General features: G+C 67.9%; 1 protein-coding gene across 1 annotated transcript in view; it reads right to left on the reverse strand.

Annotated features, from left to right (window-relative positions):
* Positions 1-480: 480 nt before the first annotated feature.
* The window catches only part of PLCH2 (phospholipase C eta 2), a 50,463-nt gene continuing 26,533 nt past the window's right edge, over positions 481-24,410 (reverse strand). Inside the window, exons 2-22 of the mRNA XM_067018999.1 lie at positions 23,935-24,081; positions 21,929-22,171; positions 21,652-21,782; positions 18,114-18,284; positions 16,509-16,602; positions 16,152-16,355; positions 15,751-15,871; positions 13,940-14,111; positions 13,446-13,553; positions 12,252-12,410; positions 9,471-9,557; positions 9,027-9,109; positions 8,558-8,655; positions 8,264-8,446; positions 7,792-7,899; positions 7,016-7,140; positions 6,852-6,936; positions 6,627-6,773; positions 6,132-6,211; positions 3,681-3,978; positions 481-2,202 (exon numbers count right to left, since the gene is read on the reverse strand). Coding sequence (XP_066875100.1) covers positions 941-2,202; positions 3,681-3,978; positions 6,132-6,211; positions 6,627-6,773; positions 6,852-6,936; positions 7,016-7,140; positions 7,792-7,899; positions 8,264-8,446; positions 8,558-8,655; positions 9,027-9,109; positions 9,471-9,557; positions 12,252-12,410; positions 13,446-13,553; positions 13,940-14,111; positions 15,751-15,871; positions 16,152-16,355; positions 16,509-16,602; positions 18,114-18,284; positions 21,652-21,782; positions 21,929-22,171; positions 23,935-24,081 — 4,106 coding nt within the window. The 3' untranslated portion in view covers positions 481-940. The remainder of the gene's footprint in view (positions 2,203-3,680; positions 3,979-6,131; positions 6,212-6,626; positions 6,774-6,851; positions 6,937-7,015; positions 7,141-7,791; positions 7,900-8,263; positions 8,447-8,557; positions 8,656-9,026; positions 9,110-9,470; positions 9,558-12,251; positions 12,411-13,445; positions 13,554-13,939; positions 14,112-15,750; positions 15,872-16,151; positions 16,356-16,508; positions 16,603-18,113; positions 18,285-21,651; positions 21,783-21,928; positions 22,172-23,934; positions 24,082-24,410) is intronic.

Genomic DNA, 24,410 nt, shown 5'->3' on the forward strand with positions numbered 1-24,410 from the left:
GATCCTGGTGCGGGGCCCGAGGCCTCCCCCAGCCGAGCCGTGGGTGGGCTGCCCCCAGCCCCCGCCTGTTGTACCGAGAGAGTCCACCCTTGGGGTGGCCTCTGACACCTCAGCTGGCTTCTGTGCAGGCCAGGTGCCCGGGTGGGGAGAGCAGACAGGCCTCCTTGTGACCCAGTCAGCCCCCCAGCTTCTCGAGGGAGGGGGCGGTCCTGGAACCGTGTGCACAGAGACTGCGGGAGCAGCTGCGCCACAGCTGGGGACCCCGTGGCCTGGGGTCCCTGCCAGCGCCAATGTCTGCCCCCGATAGGTGGGGCTGGGAGAGAGGGAGGGAAAAAGAACGGGTGTGTTCGGGGCTCGTGGCCCTGAGCCGGGGCGCAGTCCAGCCAAGCCGTCTGCGGGCAGAGGGCGGGGGGCATCTTCTGGGTTCCGGCCCAGCGACACCGGGTACGCGGCCGCAGAGGGAGCGGGCCGGCAGCCCACTCGGAGCAAGCGCAAGCGTGTTTATTGCAGTTGCGTTCAGGAGTTTACACGAGTCGACAACGTCCCGTACAGAGCAGAGTGTGTGCGGAGCCAGCCAGCAGTCGGGGCGGGAATGGCCGCGCTCCAGGTCGCTCTGGGCTCCTCGCGTGGCAGGGCCCGGCGGACGCGCGCCCGCACATGCCCCGCAGCTGAAACCAGGGGAAGGGGGAAAAGGACACGGCACCATTTTCTTATCGTAGAAGCTTTGCCTCTAAAAATTTAAGTATCTCTCTACGTGTACGCGGATCTTAAAAGGTCGTGAAAACCCTACCCTGCCCCAGGCCGGGCTCCTTCCTCCCAGGAGGAGGGGCAGGGCCGAGGGGCACAGCTGCACCGGACCGGCGGGCAGCCTGGGGGGCGGCAGCTCCGCATCCCGAGCAAACGCTGGCCCCGCCGAGCCCTGGGCTGCAGGGAGGGCTGTTCAGAGTCTCAGCAGGAGGCCAGTGGCAGCAGCACCCGACAGCTGGTTGGTGGCGCCCTTGGCGGGGGCCGGCGCATCCCCACAGCCCTCCTGGCCCGCGCAGCAGGCGCCCTCAGGGCTGCCCCGCTCCTCCTCCGGGGGGCCCCTCGGGCCCTGCAGCCGCCGCAGCCGCTCCTGGGCCCGGCGGGCCCGGCCGGCGATGGCGCGCACACGGCTCTGGCTGCGGGAGGAGGGGCGCCGCGGGAAGCCCGGGCCCCCCGCCGGCCCCTCCCCAGCCGGGCCCCCGCCGCTGGGCAGTGCGATGCCCCCAGCCTGCTGGAAGCCCGTGAGCCTGCGCAGCTGCTCCGTCAGGGCGTCCGGCCGCGCCCCCCGCCCTGCCGGCCTCCCCCCGGCCAGGCCCAGGCCGCGGCGCAGGCTCCCCACGCGGGGGGCAAAGTCGTCCGCGGTCAGGTCCCCTAGGCTCTTGGACTTGGCAGCCACAGTGCAGTCCGGGAGGCCCCCCAGGGGGTGGCGGGCCCAGGGTGGCCAGGGGGCCAGGGGGCGGGGCTGCAGCTCGTCAGGCCCCACAGGCAGCTGGCCGGCAGCCTGCAGGTTGGGGTTGGACTTGCTCTTGGTCACAGCGGGCAGGTCCAGGCGGGCGGCCGAGGCCGAGCAGGGCCACAGGGGCAGGCGTCCCGCCGGGGCCCCTGGGAGGCTCTCAAGTCCCAAGCCCAGGCCCTGCAGGGAGAGGTCGATGACCGTATCACCGGACGACAGGCTGGAGGACGAGGACACGCTGCCACCGTGGCTGCCTGGCTCCAGCGGCTGCCATAGCTGGTCACCGCCAGTGGCATCCAAGGCCACGACGGGGCGGGGCCCGGCCAGGGGCCACCGTCCACCCAGGGACTCCGAGGGGAACTGCCCCTCGCTCTTGGCCCTTCTGGGCACGTGGCCCAGAGCCCGGGGGTGGCCCCTGCCGTCCGTCTGGCTACCGGGGGCCCCCTTGCCGGCCCCAGCAGGGCCCCCGCCGTGGCACGCCCGCTGCCTGCTTTCGGGGGCTGGCTCAGTGTTCCCTTGGATCCCGGTCCCGAGCTGGAGGGGCCCGGAAGGTCCCAGAGTCGCCCCTGGGGGGCTCGCCGAGCTGGTGCCGGGCCCTGCAGAGCACTGGGGCCCTCCAGGAGCGTGGCTGTGGGAGACGGCCCCCGGCGGCGGGGGGCCAGGACCCCGGGCTGGCTCCTCGGCAATGGTTCCCAGGCTGCACAGGGAGGAGGAGGGGTGGGCGTCTGTGGGGAGAGGGAGAGGCCGGTGTCGGGCGTGCGGGATTCCAAGGCCACAGGATCCCCGTGCTCAGGCCCCTCCGCGTGCTCACAGCCGCCCCCACCCTGCCCTCCGGCTCCGCTGCTGCTGGCGGGAGGGATGGGCCTGGAGCACAGGCGGGGTCCTCCTGGGGCCGGGGCAGCGCAGGGCCCTCGGCGGCCGGGCCCCGTTACCTGGCACTCGGCTGCACTCAGTCCCTGACTAGGAAGGCAGCGTGGGGACAGAAAGGAGAAGAGGGTGGTCAGCGCCGGGGTGGGGCTGGCCGTGGACAGACGAACGTTAAGGCTGGGCGGGTACAGAGGGGGGCGGGAGGGTGGCCCAGCTTCCAGCACGCCCTCCCCAGGCTGGGACGGCTCCCCGTGACCAGGGGCCACAGGCAGTTCTGTCACGGCCAGCCCCGGGGCCGGGGTGGGGGCGTCCAGAGCAGAGCCGCTCATATGGGCGTCCCCAAGGCCAAGGGCCACGGTCAACCTGCTCCCCTCGCGCTTTGCAAACAGAGGCCTCTACGTCTAGACTCTGAGCCCCAGCCAGGAACCCAGGCCAGACTCCCCAGAGGACTGCGGGGCCGGCCAGGGGCCAGCGGGAGGCAGGAGGAGGGCCTGGAAGCTGCCCCCGGGCCCTGGCGGTCAGGCCAGGGAGTGGGGCTCGGCCCGGGCACTGGGGCTGGTCTCCAGAGGCCACCCTTTGGGCTGCAGGCCTCGGCAAGCGGACCCGGCTCGGACTCCCCAGTCCGCGGCCAGGGCTGCAATCGCTTTCCCAGCCCCTGGGGGGCATCGGGGGCCTGCGGGGCAAATCATGGTCAGACGGGGGGCTGGGGGCTGAGGGGCCCATGGGACCAGCCAGCGGAGCAAGGAAACGAAGGCACGGTGAACACACGGAGGCCACGGTTCTGGACACGGAAGCACAGCGGGGACGCCAGCCAGGCCATGCGGGGGCAGCGCGGGAGCCAGCACGGGTGCAGAGGAGCATCTGGGCTCACCGGTGGAGAGCACGGGGGACTTACTTCTAATCTCCTCCAGCTTTTGAATGAACAGGGCCTTCATCTCCCTCGGCAGGGCCCCCGCCTGCCTGCGGGCACCCTCGGGCCAGCGGGGGGCCCCCTCGGGGCCGCCCGGGCTGCTGGAGTCCGAGGACACGAAGCCGCGGCCGCCTGGCCCTGGCTGCCGGGACCCAGGGCCCTTGCGGGCCCCTCGGCTTCTCCCGAGGGCAGTGTGGGGCGCCCCCAGCGAGCCCGCCCAGGCGCGGGGCTGCTGGCTGATGGCCGCGTGCCTGCCCTCGGGCCCCGGGCTGGGCAGCCGCCCCGTCCGCAGGCCCTCGGCGTCCTCACCGGTGCAGGAGCCCACCACGCACTTCATGCAGGCGGTGGCCATCCCGGCAGGCCCGGGGCCCTCGGGAGCCTGCGGGGGCCGCGCCTGCACCGGGCTCCTCTCCACCGGTGCCTTACCTCGAGGGCTGCGGCTGCCCGGCTCCTCCGGGGCCAGGGCCTCGGGAGCCGGGCCAGGGCTGGAGCGTGCCGCATCGCTGGCCTCCCCCTCAGAGCCCACGCCCTGCGGGCCCAGGACCAGCTCCGGGAAGGCCGGGCGGCCTGGCTTCGGAGTCTTGGCTGGGGCGCTGGCCGTGCGCCGCAGGAGCCGCTGGCTAACGGAGGGCCGGGCCGGGGGCCGTCCAGCAGCATGACTGTCCAGGGAGCCGGGCTTTGGGCCTCGGAGGAACAGGCCTTTTAGGCCCAGAGCCTGCTTGACCTGCAAGAGAAGGAGATCCATAGCCGACGGCTGGGCACCAGGGGCCGGGGACCGCCCAGCCCCGTCCCGCTGTGCTCCGGAGGCCGTGGCCCGGGAGGGCCCGCTGCGGCCCGACGGGCCGGCTGGCTTGGGGCACCACTCAGGGCCGTGTGTAAGGAGGACGGTCTCCAGGGAGGCTCTACCAGGGGCGGCGGAGGCCGTGGCCTCAGCACAGCGTGGACGGCGCCTGCCTGCACCAGGGTGGAGGGAGTGGGCGCTGGCGGAGGGTCTGTGGCTCTCAGGGCGGGTGGCCAGGGAGGGCTGGAGCGGGGAGGCCCCCCAGGGTCTTCCAAGCAGAGACCTGGACCCCAGCCCCGTGCCCACGGCACTCTTTACCCCTCCAGCCCCCGGGGCCCCAGCTCTGGCGGGGCAGGCTGGCACGGCGCCCCAGGGTGGCCCTGGTGTGGAGAGCAAGACGGGGTATGAACCAGACAGAGCAGCACGGGTCACACTCACGCGGCCCCAGGCACCACAGCCAGCGAGGAAGCAAGCACAGCCAGGTGCGGCCCCGCGGCCGGCTCACCCGTGCTCCTGCCCGGCCCTCTCCCCTGGAGGTGCTGCCTCTTCCGGGAAGCCTTTCCAGATGCCTGCCAGGCAGTCCTTCCCAGACGGCCGGGCCCGGGACGCCCCTATGAGGCCTCTCCCCACACGCAGCCTCCCTGCCTGAGGAAGGCAGCCAGGGTCCCCGGGACCGGCTGGCACGTGCCTGGGTCAACACCGGAGAGGCTGGCAGCGCCCTCACATGCAGAGACCCTGGAGACAGCCACGGTCCCTGCGACACGGGGGCACATCCGGGCAGAGGCGTTAGCGGCCAGCGCTTGAATCAGCCGTCTGATTCAAGATCCCAAACCCAGAGCGATTTGGTCAAAGTTGGCTAGAAAGTCATTTAGAAGAAGGTCCAGAATTCAAGCTCGGAGCTCCTGGTCCCTGGGATCTACCCTGCCCCCACCCCACCCCCCTCCCCCTCCAGCACTGGGCATCGAAGCACAGACAGATCAGGGGGGCACACAGGCAGGCGGAGCACAGAGGGAAGGGCGGGGAGAGAGGGCGGGCACGGGTACTGGGAGGGCCGGGCTGGCAGCTAGAGGACCGGACACAGGGAGGGGTGGGGCAGGGCAGGGGGGTGGGGAGGGGCAGGAGTCGGAAAGGCCAAGGGCAGGAGGAGATGGGCCAGACCTCGGGGCGGACACACAGGAGGCCTGGCTGAAGTCCTGGACCTGCCTCGTAAATGCTGCTCTGTGCCTGAGGATGGCCCAGGGGACCCGGAACCACGTCCTGACCCATGTCACATGAGCTGACAGTCTCCCAAACGCTACCAGGAATTCACGGACGCTAACAGGGTGGCCTAAGCATGCAGGCGGGGGGCGGGCAGGCCACGCCGCCCCCGTGCTGGGGTACCTTCGAGCTCCTAACAGGGCCGTGCTTCTAAAAGTAGACTTTGGACATACAGAAGCCCACTGCAAGACCAAAGAGACAGAGTGAGGCCGTGAGACACCAACAGCGGGCGTGGAGCGCGGAGACGGGGACACAGGACCGACAGGGCGACCACGGACGCACACGGAGCTGGGAGGCCTGCGGGGCCGCCGTCGGTGGCACCCGGGGCCGAGGAACACGGCAGGAGAGAGATGGTTAGTACCGGAAGCCACGTGGACCCCCGTGTGTGCCTGACAGACCACCGCGTGCAGCCTTGCTAGGCCCCAACCTTAGAACCAGGGACCCCTGGGCTCTGCAGACTGGGGCAGTCGGAGTGAGACCCCGTCCCGGGGCAAATGTACTGGGAGCAGGTGAGGGACGGGGCAAGGCCAGGCAGAAGCCTTCGAGGGGGGACAGAGAACCAGGGGGCCCCGAGCAGTAGAAGGGGAGGCTCAGGAGAGACGAGAGGGGCCGGGGCTGCCCAGGAAGGGCCCCACAGCTTCCATAGGCTGCTGGCCACACTGGCCCCGGGACATAGAGGCGCGCCCGGGGGCCCCGGCCACGCATTTCGTGGGTGGAGACACAGGCCCACCAAGGTAACCACTAGGCCTCACGGCCCCAGTGACACGGATGGGGTGGGGGTGGGGCTGGGGCTGGGGCACCCCTTGCTAACAGCAAGTGACCTTGCAGGTGGCACTCACCTTACCACTGATGTCACTGACGGCCACGTGGACAAAGATGGAGGCCTCTTCCATCCCCTCCAGGTACACGTGCCGATAGCCTGCAACAGCCGGGGTCATGCTCACCACGGCTCCTACCCAGCCACGTCCCCCACACTCTACTTAAAGGTCCCAAAGCCCTGAATACAACCTGTGAGCCCGGTCCTGGGGACTCTACCGCCTCCAGGAAGCCTGCCGGGGTTGCTCTAGCCCGCAGAGCCATCATCTTCCGGGGGCCACGGGGCTCCGCGGCTGGTGCTCCCCTCCCCCACCCTGACCACAAAATGCCGTGGCCTCGAAACCTCCTCCTCCTCAGGTCCCTCAGTATCCCCAGGTCCACCCGTGGCAGGAGCCGACTCGCAGGAGGAAGCTGAGCCCCACCCTGTCCCGGCGCCCTCTGCTGGCCTGCGGGGGACGCGCTCGGGGGGCACCGGCCCAGGGCCCTGCCCTCCGCCACCCGCACGGGTCCCCGCCCACCTGGCATCATGCTGCTGAAGGCCAGCGTCCTTTGGCCTATGAAGTCACGCCCGATGGGGTCATGGTCCCAGACGAGGAAGCGCACCAGCGCTATCTCAGGCATGTGCACCGTGAACACCAGGGTCTCCTCCCACATGGGGTTGAATCCTGGAGGCCAGCGGGAGGAGGTGTCTGTCACCCTTGCCCCAGCCCCGCCTCTCAGGCCCGGCCCGGCCACGCCCTCACCGTTGTTGTCCACCACGCGCGTCTGCTCCTTGTTGCAGTCCACGGGGAGCCCGATGACCTCCACCTCCACGAAGGGGTCGATGATCTGGCGCACAGTGCAGGGTGGCACCGGGGCCCGGGCCGACGCCCGGGCCCTCCCCGGCCCCCCAGGCCCTCCCTCCTACCTCCCCTCGGTCCCCCAGCATGGAGTCCCGCGGCTTGGGGAGCTGCTGTCCACTGATGATCCGAAGCACCAGCTGCTTCTTGAGCTGACCGGGCAAAGGGTCCTCGGAGTTCGGGTTGAAGACGCCTGCGGGGGGTCAGGGTGAGGCTGAGCGGGCAGGGCAGACCCACCACCGGCTCCCGGGGCAGCCCCAGTACATCCACTCCCACCCCCACCCCATCCGCTGGATGGGAGCCCCGGGTGTGGGAGGGGAAGGGGAGGGGTGGGCACCGGGGGCCGTAGGCCGGTCGCCTCTGTGACCTCCCCACGATGTGGGCCCAGCTCGCTCCTCCCACAGGTGGACCACGGGGGCTCCGTGCGAGGCCACACCGCCTCTGGGTGGGGGGCCGGGTGCCCGGGGACAGGGTCCAGGCCGGGGGGCCTGGGGCTGCGCACGTCGATAACTCGAAGGGCCCCCACGGCAGAGATGAAGGCTGCCCAGCACAAGCCGAGGGGCGCGTGGGGGGCCGGGTTAGGGTGACGATGGGAGGAAACCCACAAGTCGCCTTCAGCACCTCGGGGAGAAAGCTGAGGTGACCCGGAAGGGAGGAAGCGCCAGGCAGGCCTCACCCAAGGGTGCCTCGCCCGGGGACGCTCGCGCCGGGCAGGGTGGGGAGGGGCTGCAGATGCCCGGCAGGACGGCGGCGCCTCCCTGTGCCCCAGCCTGACCCGCCCGGCGGCCTCGCCGTGGCCGCCCCCTGCCACCCCCGTGTCCCCGTCCCGGGGCCGCAGCCTCACCCTGGCACATGCACTGGGGCTTGAGCACATAGCCGCAGCTGCCGTTGGCGCTGAACTTGGCCCGGTTCAGCTGGAGCATCCGCCCCTCCGACTGGTAGTTCAGGGCGACTGCGGGGAAGGGAGTGAGGTGGCTGGCTCAGCGCCCAGCCCGCGTGTCCCGCCCCGCCGCTGCCCGTGAGCCCGCGTCCACTATGTGAGCAGGGGCCCCGGGGCTCACGTCGGGCACGACCAGGGCCGTGCGTCCCAGCAGGACTTCCTGCAGAGCCGGCACGGCGGCCCCGCGCGCAGCACCCGAGGAGCCTGTGTCTTTCCCGCCTTGCCCTGGGGTCCTGAGGCCCCCGCCCCGGCGCCATCCTGGTGAAGTTGGCTGGATGCCGCGAGGGTTCTCCAGAGCCAAGGGCAAGCAGAGCGGCCGCGGAGAACCCAGCTGCGCCCCCTCACCGGCCCGGCCGCCCCAGGCCCCGGCACCCACCCATCTGGCAGCCAGTGTTCCAGAAGGGCTGCGGGTTGTAGTTGCTGGAATCCACTCGGTAGGAGGAGGGGTAGATGCGAGAGAGCTGGTGCTGGTTGAAGCGCAGGTACTGAGCCGGCTTCTGCTGCAGGATCTGCTGGGCCTTGGTCTCGCTGAAGGAAGACACCTGCCAGCTGGACGCCACTGCCGGGCGAGACGGGAGGCGTCAGGGCACCAGGTCAGCACCTGCCCAGGGCCCCGATGTCCACCCCCCGGGGCCCACACCCGGCAGCCCCTCACCCAGTGGCCCCTCACCCTCCATCTCCACGTCGTGGACGCCCACGGACTTGGTGTATTTGACCAGGTCTGAGAGGGCCCGGGACAGCTTCATGGTCTTCTTCTGCCTGGCGGCCCTGCGGGAGGGGTGGGGTCAGGACCTGGGTCGCACCCCTCCCTGTTCAGCCTCCGGGGAGCGTCCGCCAGGCGTCCACTATGCCCCCGTGTCCCAGGCGTCGGGTCAGCGGTGCACGCGCTGAGAGGCGACACTGGGGGAGGGGGCAGGTGGCCGACCGCGACAGCTGCTACAGAGAAACACAGGGACCCGCGCTGGCCAGTCTGGCCCTGAACCCCGGGGTCCCTGCCCCGGGCCCCCCCCCACTGCCGTCCCCCACCGTGCGGGTCCCTGAGCCTGCGCGTCTGACGCCTGCTGTTGCCAGGACGACGGTCTCAGCACTTGCTGCCGCGGTGCCTCCTCGAGGGCCCGGCGTGGAGGCAGGGCACTGACCCTCGGCTCTGGCCGCCTTGGGAGTCCAGGTCGTCGTCCCCCTCCTCCACGCTGGCTGCCTTCTTCAGCTTGCTGCTCTTTTTCTGTGCAGAACCAGGGCGGAGTCAGGACTGGCGGAGCCACGGGCTCAGAGCCCCGTCTGCAGAGGCCAGAGGCTGCGAGGGAAGGGCCCGCAGCCCTGGGGTCCTGGCGCCCACCCTGCAGCCGCGCCTGCCCCCTCCTCTGCAGCGCCCTGCTTGGCCCGGGCCCTGGGTGGCCTGCACTCTGGGCGCCAACCAGTGTGGACCAGGGGAGGGCCGTCGAGGCACCTGCTCCATCCAGCCCCGACCAGGGCTCCAGGAATCCCAGAGGCCCTTGGTCCTGGAGGAGACCCCCCAACTCCGGCCGGCGCGGGGACAGCTGGGGCACATGGGGGCAGGGAGCCCACCCGGGAGCCTGGCAGACCTTGCACTTGGAGAAGCTGCCCACGAGGAGCCGGCTGCTCTGTCTGCTGGTTCCGGCCTCCTCCCCAGACTCCACGTCCTCCTCGGCCTGGGAGGAGAGACAGACAGCGGGGGTGGGTTGGGATGGGCAGCTCCTCCCAGAGGCCCCGGGCGCCTTCCTGGAAGAGGAGGAGCTGAGAGGGGCGTGGAGGAAGCGGGGAGCCGGGCCCCAGGCCGGCCCAGCCCCCCGGGGTGCACAGAGGCCGGAGAACACTGCTCGCTCGGCGCCCATATCAGCTCCCCACCGTGCGCCATTTGAAACGCATCGAGTGCCCAGCTCTGATTTTTTCCCACGGACGGTGACAGCCTAATAAATGCCGCTTGCGCGTCTGGAACATTCCTCGGCGTGCCCGCTTAGGTAATCCTCACACGGGGACCCCGCAGCTCAGGAGTCCCCGCCTGCTTCTTGCAACCTACTTCGACAATCCCCTGGGCTGTGGCCATTTACCGTTACCGTTTGCACTCGGGGCTACTGTGAACCTCCTGAGGCTGCAGGACCAGCTTCTTCGCTGCTGTTCACAGAACTTGCGCGTTGGCGGCTCCCCTCCCGGCCCCTGCCCCCACCCGAGGTCCTGGCGGCACCCCGGCCTGTCCCTCCCCTCTGGGGCCGAGACACAAAGCTCTCATCCATCCTGAAGCTCAGTCACACCTCTGGAGCGGCTGGGAGTCTGTGCCAGCATCCCCGAGGTCCCTCGTCACAGCCGTCACCAGCCGCCCCCCAGCCCCTTCCACAGATTGCCCCCCCCACCCCTGAACTCTTCCAACTTTGCTCAGGACGTGCCCACCAGGGCGGGAGCCGGCTTCGCAGCCGAGGTTCCCTGTCAAGGAGGGGCTTCAGCCAGGGGCACACACATCTGCACATATCTGCACACGCACCCCCCTGTGGGCGCCCCTGCGCACACACGCCTCCCTCGGCCACGCCCCTGCCTGGCTCACTGGCGTCACCCAGAAAATGAGCAGAACCCCTGAGGTCTGGGTTCCGGTCGCCGAGCAGGGAGCCTGGAGCTCAAGTGGGAGATGCGAGGCCTCTCAGGCCCGGCCAAGGAGGGCAGAGGGGTAGGGACAGCCACGGGGCCAGCCCCCACCCCCTCCTCCACCCCCTGGGGAGCACTGTCTCCCACCCGCTGGCTGGCTGCCCGGAGGGGCGCTGGTCCGCAGCCCAAGGCGCAGCAACGGAGGCGCTCAGAAAATCCGCGAGCTGGCAGAGGCACGGGAAGCCGTGTTCACGGCGTATCAGGAGCCGGTGGGGTTGACACACCTCTTGGCTCTTTACACCCCGTGGTCACCCAGCACACGAGCACCCCTGAATCTGGGCACAAGCGCACAGAGGCGCCTGCTGGCCCCGACCCTGGAGAAGTGCTGTGGCCGCAGCCAGAATCCGCTGTCACCCACCCCCGCCGCATGCACCCCAAGCTCAGCAGGGGAGGCAGCACCCGCGTGCCGCCCTCAGGGGGTGTGGGCAGCCCCTCCCACCAGGACACAGCGCCTGCTGGGCCTTGTGCTCGCAAAATGGGGTCTGCGGGGCCAGCCGGCGCCCTCCTGGCCCCAAGGCCAGCTGCCCCGCCCATCACAGCCCAGGCAGGGTGCCGGCTTTCGGGCCACTCAGCTGATGTGGCCATCTCGAGTGTTTGCCGGCCCCTCCAGACGGCACCACAACTGCTCAGCCGCACTGGCCCGCCCCCCATATGCTTCACGTCCGCTTTGACGGCCCCCACACTGTTCTCCCACAGAGGAACCTCCCAGAGCTCAGCGGCCCTTCCCTATGCGGCTGGAGGGCCTCCGGGCAGGGGACTGCACAGCTGCCCAGGACTCACTCGGCTCTGAGAGCCTGGAGCCCCTCCCTGTCACCTCCAGACCCACCAGGCTACGCCCAGGTCCTCTTCTGCAAGGAGCTGCAGGTGCCCCGGGGGCCGCCAGCCCGCTCCTGCCCACAGGAAGGGAGGCTGTGGGCTAGAGGAGCTGTCCGCAGGCCTCCAGGGGACAGGCTGTCGGCCACACAAACAGGGCAGCCCCTCCCGGGCCATCTGCCTGAGACATGGTGATGGCTGTGGGTCCCTCATGATAATTGGAACAGCCAAGTGTGAGCTCTTAGAGGACCCGGAGTGGAGATGTACACCAGGGGCAGTGTGTGTGTGTGCGTGCAGGTGTGTGTGTGTGCACGCGCGTGTGTGTGTGTGTGCAGGTGTGTGTGTGTGTTCAGGTGTGTGTGTAGGTGTGTGCGTGCGTGCAGGTGTACATGCGTGCAGGGGTGTGTGTATGTGGGCAGGTGAGTGTGTATGTGGGCAGGTGTGTGTGTGTAGGTGTGTGCATGCGTGCAGGTGTGCGTGTGTGTGCGGGTATGTGTATGCGGGCAGGTGTGTGTGTATGCAGGTGTGCGTGTGTGTGTGCAGGTGTGTGTGTATGCAGGCAGGTGTGCGTGTGTGTAGGTGTGTGCGTGCATGCAGGTGTGCGCAGGTGTGTGTATGTGGGCAGGTTTGGGGGGCAGGTGTGTGTGTGCATGTGTGCAGGTGTGCGTGTGTGCGTGCAGGCATGTGTGTATGTGGGCAGGTGTGTGTGTATGCATGTATGCGTGCAGGTGTGCATGTGTGCGTGCGTACAGGTGTGTGTGTGTAGGCGTGTGCGTGCATGCAGGCGTGTGTATGTGGGCAGGGTTTGGGGGGGCGGGTGTGTGTGTGCAGAAGCCCCGCCCTCTGGCCCCGCTCCCCCAGCTGCAGGCCGAGCCCGCCTGCCTCAGGGCCCTCACCTTTTTGGCCTCTGCCCTGTGCCCAAGTTTGCCAGGCGGGGGCAGCGTGGACACGGTGAAGTCACTGGGGTCCTCACAGTCCCGAATCTTCGACTCCTTCATTAGGGAATCCAGTTTCCTCTTGGCAATGTTTTCCACACGCTTCAGATTGGTGGAGGCCTGCAAGAGGCGGACGGCCAGCCCCTTGGCCTCGGTCCCCAGCTTGGGGCAGCAGCTGGACAGCGTCCAGTCTCGGGCGGGGCCAGCACCACTTCACGCTCACCCCAAGTGAGCTCCAGCCCACGCCTGGAGCCGGCCCCAGCCTCGTTCCTACTTCACGTTGCTGTGCACCCCGGCATGTGATTTGTCCCGGGGCCTCAGACAGTGCCGAGCGGGCCCTGAGCCCAGGCCCATCTGATTCTAACACCTGTCTCCTTCAGGCGCACGATGCTGCCCGTGGGACCCAGTGGACCGCTCACCGGGCACCCGGCGGCCGCTCCGGGCTCTGAGAGCCGCTCAGCAGCTCAGGATCTGGGAACCCACCACCAGCCACCGTGCGCCTCAAGGAGATGGATGGGGTGGGGACAGCCCCCAGTGTGGCCCTGATGAACTTGGACCCTCCAGGCAGGGCCTGGGCCTTGGGCATCTGGGCACCCCCATGCCCAGGCTGGAGTGGGTGCAAGGTGGCCACCACAGACGGAGGGTTTACTATCACCCCTGGCCAGGCGGGGAAACGTGCAAGCCCTCCCAGAGCGGGAGGAATCCACTGCCTCAGGGCTTTCTAAAACAATTAGCCGGCAGCACAATTATTTTCCCATCCCATGGTCCCTCAGGGAGAAGTAATACCTTGGCGGTACCCAGAAAAGGGAAGACGGCGATTAGAGAGCACCCCCTCCCCCGCCTGCCCCTTGGCTGCTCAAAGCCCCTGTGGACTCCTCGGCCTCCCAGCATTGCCCCTGGTCCCAGCGACTCTCTGAGAAGAGGTGACAGCCTCTAGCTGGGAACTCGGGGTTCGTGTCCTGTGTGGAGGGGTGGGCAGGGGGGTCCCCACTGGCCCCGGCCGAGTGCATGCCCAGCAGCCTGGCAGCTTTGCAAATCGCCCTCCTTATCTGCCCCATGCCCCCCTGTCCCTGCCACCTCCCTCTACAGCGAGGCCTTGAGCTAGCTGCTCAGGGCGGCAGCCCCCCGCCCCCAAGGCCCCCCACCCCCACTCACGTCCCCGTGGAGGAGCTTGCAGTCATCATCGATCTCGTCTGCACTGTCCTCGTCAGACACCTCGCCCTCCTCAGCATCCTCGCTGATGCCGGCTGGGAGCTTCTTGCCCTGGGGGAGGAGGTGGACCTTGGCAGGGGCCCTGTGGGAAGTTCCGGGGGGCCGGCACCCACAGGAGCATCAGCCGCAAAGCGTAGGAGCCTTTCCCAAGCTGGCCTGTGGCTCTCGGGCCGGGGGCAGGGCCAGCCCACCCATCCTTGCAGCAGCAGCGTGGGAGGGGCATGCCCGGGTGTGCATGCCAAAGGCCCCAAACTGGTCGACCACCAGGGGGAGACGGAGGCCAGGTCAGGGGCAGGGCTTGCCCTGACCCCTCAAATCTATCACAGATGGTGCGGAACCCCAGCCTGTCTGGAGCAGGGCCTTGCCCTAGACCTGACTGCAGGTTAGAGGTCAGAGGTCAGAGGCTCAGCAGGATGCTGGCCCCAGGAGGGGCTCACCTTCACCAGGATCTTGCCCTTGAGCATCTGTGGAGAGGGTAGCATGGTGGCATCCTCGCTGCTTACTGATGACAAGTCCAGCTTGTCCCCAAGGATGTCGGTCAGATACTGGGCCATCTTCTTCTGCTGGACGACACTGCAGTGGTTCTCGATGGACAGGATCACTGGGTACCTGTGGCCCCAAGAGGGGAGAAACAGAATGAGGCCAGGGGAAGGCTAGGTCTCACCTACGTGGGACTGCAGGTCACCTGCACCACTGAGTGAGGAGGATTACTTCACAGGAGCCCAGGAAAGATGGGGCTGCCGGCCGCTCTGGGAGGGGGCCCACCAATGGCTCTCAAAAGCGAGTGAGTGTGGGCGAAGGGAGCTGGGAGACCTTAGGGATGGGTAAAGAAGGCATGTACTTCTTCTCCCAATAAGAAAATAACAAAGGCAATTAGAAACTCCAGGAAAAACAAAAGGAAACGTTCAAGCAAGTCATGGTTTGAAAATGCCGTGGGGGACCTCCCTGGTGGTCCAGGGTTAGGGCTCTGCGCTTGCACTGCAGGGAGCACAGGGCTAGGGTTAGTTCCCCTCCGGTGGGGGAACTAATATCCCACAAGCCACGCAGCACAGCCAAAAAAACGAAATGATGTGGACTACACTGGGGTGCGGCGTGGAGCAACCGATAGACGGCGAGAGAGATGATCCCGCGAGAGAGATAACCCCGTTCACCGAGATACTGAAGACACTGTCCTGCGCACGGCCCTGGGGCCCAATGTTGGCCCAGTAAGGAAGGAGACACAGCCTGGTGCGCACCATCTGGGGGGAACGTCATTATCAGCTACGTGGTGCCGAATGGGGCGTGCGGTGTGGCGATTTTCATAAGTTCTGCGGTTGTTTGATTTACCTTTTTAGTCACGTGCACATTTACTTGGATTTTTGCCCAAAGGCAACATAATCCTTTTAGGAAACGTAAATGACCCAGACCTAGAAGTCATAAGCTAGAGCAAGACATGGGCAGTCCTGCGAGGTGGAGAGGCACGGCCTGGGGCAAAGGCGCTCCCCTCCCCATTTCCCAGTCAGGGGACGGAGGCTCAGGGGAGAGCCTCGTGCCCACAAAGATTAGGCTGGCATGGGAGGTGCACGCCCCGTCCTGAGACCCCAGCAGGCCCCTGGCTCCTTGGCAGCTACAGGAGACCTGTGTGTCCCAGCCCCCCTGCCCTGAGACGCCCCCTCACCTGCAATTCCAGAGGCCAGGAGGCCCTGCAGAGGCCCCTCACTCCCACTCCCTTCCAAGACAGAGCCTGTGCCACGTCTTCCCGGAGGGGCACCTCTGTTTCTAGTTCTTCAATCAGTCTTGCTTGGCCACCCCTCCTTCACTCAATTCGCTCCTCCCTCGCCCGAGAGCCTCACTGAGCTGAGACTCGAGGGTAACAGCGGGCGGAGGCAGTCTTCTATATCCAGAAACTAAACTGGATTTTGTTCAACAGTGTCTATAGCCATCCTGAGTGACAGCAAGTTGAGTCTGGACACAGAGTAACTTCTTAAGGGCAATTGGTGCCAGAGCCACCACGGTCGAAGGCGTCTGACACCAGGTGCCTGTGGCCCGGGGGCCGCTGACACACACGCCCCGCCTGGCCCGGCTGTTGCTCCCACATCCACCGCCTTCCCTCTCCTCTGCCCCTCCCCTGCCCCTCATCCTCAACAAGAAACCAGCCGCCAAAATGTCGCACTGCTCCGCAGAAAGGATGTGCCGGAGGGGCAGGAAGAGGCCCTTGAGCCCCTCCCCCCAACCCCCTGGGCCAGCGCCCCCAGTCCCAGCCACTCACTCGTTCTTGGCAAAGGCGTATTTGTTGATGGTTTCGATGACGTCTTTGAAGAGGATCTTGGAGGTCAGGGTGTAGCCGTGGTGCACAATGGGCTCCCCTTCAGGCCCGTCCCAGCAATCCACTGCACGCAGACAGACCGCAGTGGGTTCCGGGGGCCGGGCCACCAACGCCCAGAGACCCACAGTCCGTGGACACGGACCGGAGGCGGTCCTCTTGTCCCGCAGTTAACACCACAAGAGACCTACCCCAGCCCCTGCCAGGCAGAGGGCAGAGACCGTGCCCAGAGACTCCACAGGGCTCCTCGGGGCCGCCCCGCCCTCCCACGGGAGACGTCGGCCCACGGCCAAGGCCCGGCCCCTGGGGCCGAGGGGCGTGCCGGGTCCCAGAGCCCCGGCACTCACCCTCCACGCAGCGGCAGCCGGCCTGCAGGACCCAGGCGTACATGTCCACCCTCGACTGGGACATGAGCTGGTCGCCCACGAGATACGTGTTGTGAGACGAGGTGATGAAGTAGTGGCTCAGCGGCCACGTCATGTCCTGGTGTACACGGTGGTGCTCCGGGTTGAAGATGTCGCCGGCGGGGCTCCGAGTGTAGTTGGTGAAACCTGCTGGGGGCGCGCGGTGGGGGCCAGGGGCTCAGCCCCGTGGGCCGGCCCCGCCGTGGGCTCACCCCGGGACCACCCGCCCCCGTGCCGCGCGCAGCCCCCCGCGCCCCGCTGACCCGGCAGCGCAGCTGGGCCCGCGTGGCGCCCACTCACCGTCGATGCCCATTGTCCCCTTGCTCTTGTTCTCCGGGCAGGGCTCAAACTGCTCGATGATGTCACGGCAGCTCTCGAGGGTCACGCCCGTCATCTAGGCCAGAGCAGGGGCTTGAGGCCAGGCTGGCCCATCCCCGGCCCCACCGCGGGCCGCGGGCACTGACCACACGAGGCGGAGGCCCTGGTCCCTGCGGCGTGCTCCCCCGACTGGGGGGCTCACTGGCCACCCCCGGTGGCGTGAGACTTGGGACTCAGTGGCCAGCAGACTACAGAGGGTCCCCTGGGTTTGGAAGAGCTGGCGCTGACTGAGGATCCTTGGCAGGGGAGGGGTCTTTGGCATCATCGGCCGGGCCACCCGCCACCGCTGCTGTGTTAGGGGCCTCGAGAGCTGTGGACCAGGTTGGGCTGGCAGGGAACGAGGCCTGGTGTGAGAAGGTGCAGGAGAGCCAGGACCACGTCCCACCTTGGAGGAGCCCAAGGGGCTCACCTGGCCCCTCCTGTCACCTCCCCAAATCCCTCTCAAGAAAGCTGCGCATGGCAGCCGAGCCCGTGTGGCAGAGGCTGGGTGATTTCCCAGGCCCACGGTGCAGCCCCCGGGAGCCCCCGCTCCCAGAGGCAGGCCCACCAGTGGGGCTACCTGGACGTCCCCAGGAACGTGGGGGTGGACATGCAGTGGAGGGGGAGGGGCAAATGGGGTCAGAGCTCGGAGCAGCCGGTGGACCCAGGAGGCCCAGAGTCGGGGGCCAGGGCTCAAAGCACCCAGATGGTGGGCAGTTTTGGCCCCAGACGGTAGGAAGAGTTCTGGAGAGCTTAGGGCAAAGGTCAGGGAGCAACGGGTCCGTCCTGCCTACCCCAGCCCGGGCCACATTCCCGCCCCCCACCTCCGAGCACGGCAGCTGCTGGAACAGCAGCCCCTCAGCCTCGCCCCAGTGCTGCCCACAGCAGCCGCGCCCAAGTTGTCTGCGGCCCGAGCCCTCCTGTGGGAGCTCTGTCCCCTCGGGGTGGCCTTCCCCTCCCCAACCCGGGCCCGGGATGAGGGGTCCAGACCCCTGAGCTTCCGGACCCTGAGCTTCAGCTAGGCAGTGCCCGGGGAGCACTCGGCCTCTCAGGAGGGATGGGGTGGCCTGGGGTCGGGGACGGTGGGCAGGCACACCCTGCTGGCACCCAGAGGCATCTGCACGTCTGCTGGACAAACGTTGCAGGGAGTTGGCAATGGGCCCAGAGCCCTGGGGGTGGGAGCCGGCCAGATCCACATGGCCGAACCAGGCCTGAAGGCTAGGCCAAGGGACCTAGGCCAGGAGATGCTCGACGCTAATGTCGGGGCCGTGGTCAAGCACGGGCTCCCCTCTGGAAGTTCTGGGGGGGGCCGCGGTCAGGGCCGAGCCACTCTCCTTCCCCACCAGCTTGGTGGCTGGCCCGTGCTCGGAGCCAAGGCAGGTCCAGTAAGTGGGCCTCGAATGCCAGACCGGTGCCCACGCTTCCCCAAGCTGTCAGCCACACTGTGGACGGGCGCAGACGCCCCGGGACCGTGCACGGGCGCAGACGCCCCGGGGGGCCGAGGTGAGGCCACAGCGGCCAGGAGCCCGGCTCCTGCTGGGGGCTCACCTTCTGCTCCACCACCAGGAAGCGCTGCAGGTCAGCGGCGCCCAGGTGGTCCTTGTGGTTGCTGTAGGCCAGCATGAGCAGGTAGAGGTCCCGGCGGGTGGACATCATCTTGTAGAAGGCACAGAACTCCTCAAAGCCCAGCGTCCCCTGGTGGTCATCTGTGTCTGCTTCCTGTAACGCAAGGCCTCCGGGTCCCCTCGCATCCCACCCTGGGCCTCAACCGCGAGGGTGCCTCCCCGCTGCCCATTCCTCAGTCAACCCTGAGTCGAACCACCCCTCCCCCTTCCAGCATCACTGCCCACGTCACGGGCTCATGAGTGCTCCCCAAGCCCGGCAGCGGCGTCCTCACCGGGCTCCCCCTCGCCTCTCCCACCAAGAAGCCACCAAGTGACCCGTTAACACAGATCTCACCTCACCTTCCCCTTTCCGAGCCTTCCAAGGTCAACCTGCATCTGAACCCAGCAAGGTCACCCCACCCTGGAGAAATACCCCACCCTGCAGCCAACAACACCCCACCCAGGAGTTAATGCCTACGCTGGGCTGTGATCTGTAATTAGGGTTGGCCATCCATTGATTAGAAAAGCACAGGGCCCCCGGGCATGTAGGAATCCCAGGCTCTGGCTGCCACAGCCGAGATGAGAGGACGCTGGTCTCAGCCGCTGTCCTCATTTTGCCCAGAAAGCAGCTCACACAATACCCACAGGAACCCCCCAGGCAAACCCACCAGGCCGCTAATGAGACCACAGACTCCTTCATGAATCCACTCACTCAGGGAGCACCTGCTGAGGTGTCAGACCCTGGGGACACCAAGAGCCAAGGCCAGGGACAGACCCCGAGGACAAGGGCACCCAGTGATGGAGGCCAGGCTGCCCCTAGGAAGGCTGAGGTGCCACAGGGTCATGGGGGGCCCTGGATCTGGGCAAGAAGGGCAGTGCGGAAGGTGCTCACGACCCTGAGTGCCCAGGTTGGGTCCTTAGCCCGGTGAGCAGGGCGGGGGGCGGGGGTGGATGCGACTGCCCAGCTAAGAGAGGCACCGGTTCAGCACCATGGACAGCAGTGCAGCCAGCTTCTCGGGGTGTCTGCAGTGTCTCTTCTCCTATGGCCACACAATCTGGGGTGGCTGGAGATGGGAACGAGGCCCCCTCTGAACCGGAAGGATCACCAGCGAGCCAGCTGCAGGCTGCAGCCACCCCCATGTCCCCGGCCCCAGAGAGAGTCGGGCTCCTGGGAAGGCTGCCCTGCCTGCCCTGGCCCTGTGGCTTGGCCCCTTGGTGGGCGCCCAGCACAGCCCGAGCATCTCCCTCCAGGACCCGGTGCTCACACCGAGGCCAGGACAGGGCCGGCTTGGTATGAGGGGCCCAGCCCAGGGCCACCTACACGGGGCCAGCAGAGGCCAGATGAGGACCCCTGTGTCTTGTGCCAGGTTTGGGGGCGGCCCCGTGTCTAGGGCTGGTGGGACAGACCCCGGCAGGGCACTCAGTGCAGTCCAAGGGCCCCTCTGGGGCAGAGTCGGGCTGGTGGCCCTCCCAGGGGCCGTGGCTGCAGCTGGGCAGAGATGCCCATGCACTGAGTGTCCCCCTGCAGGGTGGCCTGGCCTCTCCGCGGGCTCCAGGCTGGGCAGCACGCCGAGGTGGTGGCTGAAAATGCTTTGTGGTGACGAGGCCCTCGGGGGCCCGAAAGGCGGCTCTGAGCCCTCGGCCCCAGAAACGCCTCTCTGCGTGGTCATGCAGCCGCTCTCCTCTCCACCAAGGGAAACCGCAGCGGCTGAAAGCACACGCCGGCCGGAGCTGCGCTGCTGGGCCAGGCCTCAGAGCCGCCCAGGGTGTGGACTGGCCTGTGTTCCACGGTTATTTTAGGCTTAACGAAATTACCCTCAAGCCACTCTTTACCCACCATACAGATCTCTCCTTTGATTAGGGCAGTTCCACGCAGTGCAAACAATATCGAGATTTCTCCACCATAAAAGTGACTAATTATCAGAGCCGCTCTGCCCCGCTGGAGGTCAGGCCTCCTTCCCTGGGCTCCCGAGCACCCACAGAGGGCCCCGTGCAGATGGGCAGGGAGGCCCAGGTACTCAGGGGCACCGTGGACAATGCCCACTTGGGGCTGAGCTGCCCAGGGTCTGGGGTCAGCAGCTTCTGGCCTACAGCCCCTGCTGGCCTTCTGCCAGGGCCCCACTGGCAGGTCCTTCTTGAGGCGGTCTGGAAAGCGCCCCGACACCACTAGTCCTGGGGCTGGTCAGAGGGCTTTGTGGGGAGCCCCTTTCGTGCCCAGGGGGTGGGGGAGAGGCCCAGCCTCCTTACAGGAGGGGCAGGGGACATGGGCTCTCCGGAGCTCCCAGCGGGGGGCATTTTCAAGCCAGGTCTTGATGGTGGACCTTCAGGCCCCGGAAGCCTGTGTCCACTCGCACCCATTCCGTGGGGGCCACTCGTCTCTCGTCCTGCCTCCGAGGCCAATCTGAGCCCCTGACACAGCCTCACCGTTCTGGAAGGGACTGCTGACCCCCGAGCTGCCCCTGGAAGCAGGGCAGGCAGGGAACGGCGGGGCTGCTCTGCAGGCCTGAGCTATGTCAGCTGTTCACTGCCCAGGCAGGCTCTGTCGCCGCTGGGGCCTTGAGGAGGGGCCCTGTGAGCCCCCCAGTCCTCCCCCAGCAGTCTGAGAGCATCCTGCTTACACCACCGCGCCGCCGCCATTCACGCACGTACCCACGTGCTCTGAGCCGGCCAGCTCCCCTCGCTCCAGCCGAGCACAGCCTCCCATCCATCACGGGAGCCCCGAACGGAGCAGACGGGGGCCGAGCCTTGTGGAGCTGTTGGCTCTGTGTGTGTGTGTGTGTGTGTGTGTGTGTGTGTGTGTGTGTGTGTGTGTGTGTGTGTGTGTGTTGGGGCACAGGGCCTGGTTCAAGCTCGCGGAACCCTCTTCCCAGGTGGCGGCAAGATAGCGAGGCCTGAGTGAGGGTGGAGTCTGCCCGCCCATCCCCACCCGGATCCAGGACCTGCTGACTCCGCCTTCCTCCCCCGGCCCAGCAGGGGTTCCACAAAGAGAGAAACTAATTACAGACAGTAAAGGCGGCCGCTCAGCTGAGGATGCATTTTCCTAACTGCTAACACCGGGGTGGCTGGGGACCACAGGCTGGGCGGTGGGTAACCAGAGCCACTGCCCAGAAGGCAGAGCCCGTGCACCCCAGTAAGCCTGGGGAATCGCGGGGCAGTGTGGGACATGGGGGGGGCAGGTCCTGTGGGTGGTTCCCCTCGCTGACCCTGCGCCTGCCCACGTGCCGGGTCCGCCGGCCCGGGGAGGCCCCGGGAGCTGCTGCAGTGGTGCCGGCACAGCCGCGAACAGGGCGCAGCTTGGGGCATCTGACTGACCGCCCCGCACAGGTGCAGGACAGCTGCTTCCCTGCCATTTGCTGCAGCTTGGATGGCACCGCCCGGGACCTCCTGCAGCTTGGACAGGGCTGGCCTGCTCCTGGACACACGCCTGTCCCCGGGAGCGCTCGCTCGGGGCCCGAGACCCCTGGCGGCCCCGCCGGCCTCACCTTGAACATCTGCTTCACCCTCTGCCGCGGCAGGTTCACGTTCAGCTTGTGCAGCAGCTGCAGGACCTCCCCGATGCTCAGGCTGCCGTCGCCGTTCTTGTCCGCCTCGTCAAACGTCTGCTTCAGCCACTTTGGGGCCAAGTTAGGGGCCAACGGAGGTGCAGCAAGGCCGGCCACGCCTCCCCTCCCCTCTCCTCCCCTGGCAGGAAGTCGTGGAGGACCCCGCCCAAGTGAGGGGTGTCCCCGGCCCCCCCCCCCGGCCGGCCGCGAGGATATTGGTCCCGGGTGCGCTGGCGGCGGGCCAGGCTGTCCTCGTCGCGGATGCCGGCCATGAGGTAGCGCAGGCCGGTGACCCAGGTGCGCGCCTCTTCGCTGCTGGGCGAGACCAGGTCCAGCGACTCCCGGTGGCTGCCGTAGTAGATGCTGAAGCAGCAGTTGGGGTCGAAGCTGCTGTCGGGGCAGCGCTGGAAGACCTCTGACTGCCGCCCCTCGCTCACCTCCTGGATGGAGTCGATGGAGACTGCGGGGGGGGGGGGCACGGTCACCGCCCTCCCCGGGGCCAGGCCTCCTCCAGCCGCAGGCCCCAAGGTGCTCTCAGCAACAGCTGGGACCCTTTGGGGTTTCCCGCCCCGTCTGAGCCTGGGGCCGCCTCGGTAACAAAGTCTGGCACCAGCAGGTGGGGGCCGGGGGGCAGCGGGGTCCCGCCTGGCGCGCACCAGCTCAGGCGCCATCAGGAATTTCATCACTGGCTGCGGCGCCTGCAGCTCCGTGGAGCCTCCGTTCAGAGGCTGAGTCACCGCAAGGAGATGAGCTGAGAAGGGCGTTTGTAGGGTCTGCTCCTGTGCCTGAGGCAGGGCCGCTTCTCAGGTAGTCGGGGCACAGCTGGGCAGCGGCCCCGCTGGGAGCAGGCACCCTGGGCTCGGCACAGCCAGGGACTCCGGCTCTGCACCCCCCGCCCGGCTCGGCACCACCCTGGACGTTATCGTGTCCCGTGCAATGGCGATGGCCCTTCCCCACCCGCGCAGTGAAGGGTGCGCGAGTCCTTCTGTCTTCTACCCCCACCGCCCCTCCCCGGGAGCTACCGCTTCTCCAGCGCCCCGTGAGCACGCGTGTTCGTGGCTGGGGTGGGGGTTCTGGGCCCCCAGATTAGGGGGCGCTGACAGTCAGGAGACAGCTGCCCTCCACACTGTTCCTCCCTCCTGGGGACCCCTCCACGGCCAGAGTCAGCTGGTCTCACCCCGTCCTAGCCTGCTGGTCTCTGCCCTATCACCCCTTCCCCAGAGGGGCCTCCACGACCCCCACCCACCTGCTCCCCTCTATTTGCCATCTCGTGTTCTTCTCGTCACTCAGCGTGACGTGAAGTTATCCTACCGTTAGGTGGTGTCACCCACCTCGCACTCAAAAGACCAGCTTCATGGCGGCTCAGCTCCCAACCAAAGGATGTGCCCAGTGCTGGGAACGGCGCCTGGCACGGAGCAGGCGCTCCGGATGGAGCACGGGGGCCCCTGCCTGAGCAGCCGGTGGCGGTTCCACCTCCCCGGGGCGCGCACAGGGCAGTCCCGGCCCCCTCCTCCAAGGCACCCTCCCAGGGGGCTCCACGGCGTGGCTCTCTCCTGGGCCCCACGATGGCAGCAGCGCCCTTAGCAGCCTCGGGGCTGAGGCCCTGCCCTGACACACCCGCGTCTCTCCAGTCGCCAAAGCCAGAGGAGGGGCCGTAAAGTCCCCTGTCTCGCCTGTAAGGACTCACGTGTCTCTTCCTGACCCCCAGGACCCCCAGCCTGGTCCCCGCCCAAATCCTCACAGCTCACCACCCGCCACCACCCATCCAGACAGCTCTGCAGCCTCCACACGCCTGCCAGTTGCTCACACCCCAGGCCGCCCGGACCAGCACGCGGCACCGGGGTCGCTCCCTCGGGGTCCCCAGCAGGGTCTCCCTCTCTGCCCACGAGCGGTCTTATTGCCCCAGCTAGACCGAAGGACTTGTGCCTCTCGGCCCGTCGCAGCATCTGGCGCAGGGCTGGGCGCTGGGGCTGCTCGGTCTCCACTGAGTCCCAGAGGGCTCTGCTGCGCGGGCAGCGGGGCCAGGGCCCTCACCCCGCTGCGTCCACACGTCACCGAGGATCTCCAAGGCCAGCTGGGCCCATGGGCCGGGCCTGGGGACGTCCAGGGCTCTGGGTCTTGCCGCCCCTTCAGCGGCCCAGTGGCTGCTCTGGGAGGGTCCTCTGCCCCCCTGGGTGCTGGTCTGGGGGCTCTGCCCTGCCCACCCGGGACCGCCCCACTCACTCTTGGCCTTCTCGTTCTTGCGCGAGGGCCGCCAGCGGACGCAGGAGCGATGCTCATCCAGGAAGTAGAAGCGGGCCAGGCCCCTGGAGCTGCCACGGAGCTTCACCATCTGCGTGCCCGCCTGCATGGCGCGCATACATCGCTCCACTGGAGGCCCGCCAACCCGGCACACAGACGGACCGACACAGACAGACAGACACAGACGGGGTGCCGGTGAGCGCTGCGGCAGCCCCTCTGCGCTCGTCGCAGCCTCAGCCCCACCCCCCACGCGCTCAAGGGGGTGCAGAGACCACCCACCCGCCAGGGCACCAGACTCAGACCCCAGGCCTGCCTGTGGCCCCAGGTGCCGGCCCAGGTCACAGATCCAATCTGGGACCCTGATCAGAGGCCAGAGTCCACCCAGAGAATCGGACCGATTCTGCCCCGCCGGCCTCCTGCTGGCCTCCACAATGGTCCTGCGGCCCAAGGGCCAGGCG

Source organism: Kogia breviceps, chromosome 1 (genome assembly GCF_026419965.1).
Source record: "Kogia breviceps isolate mKogBre1 chromosome 1, mKogBre1 haplotype 1, whole genome shotgun sequence".
Taxonomy (NCBI): domain Eukaryota; kingdom Metazoa; phylum Chordata; class Mammalia; order Artiodactyla; family Physeteridae; genus Kogia; species Kogia breviceps.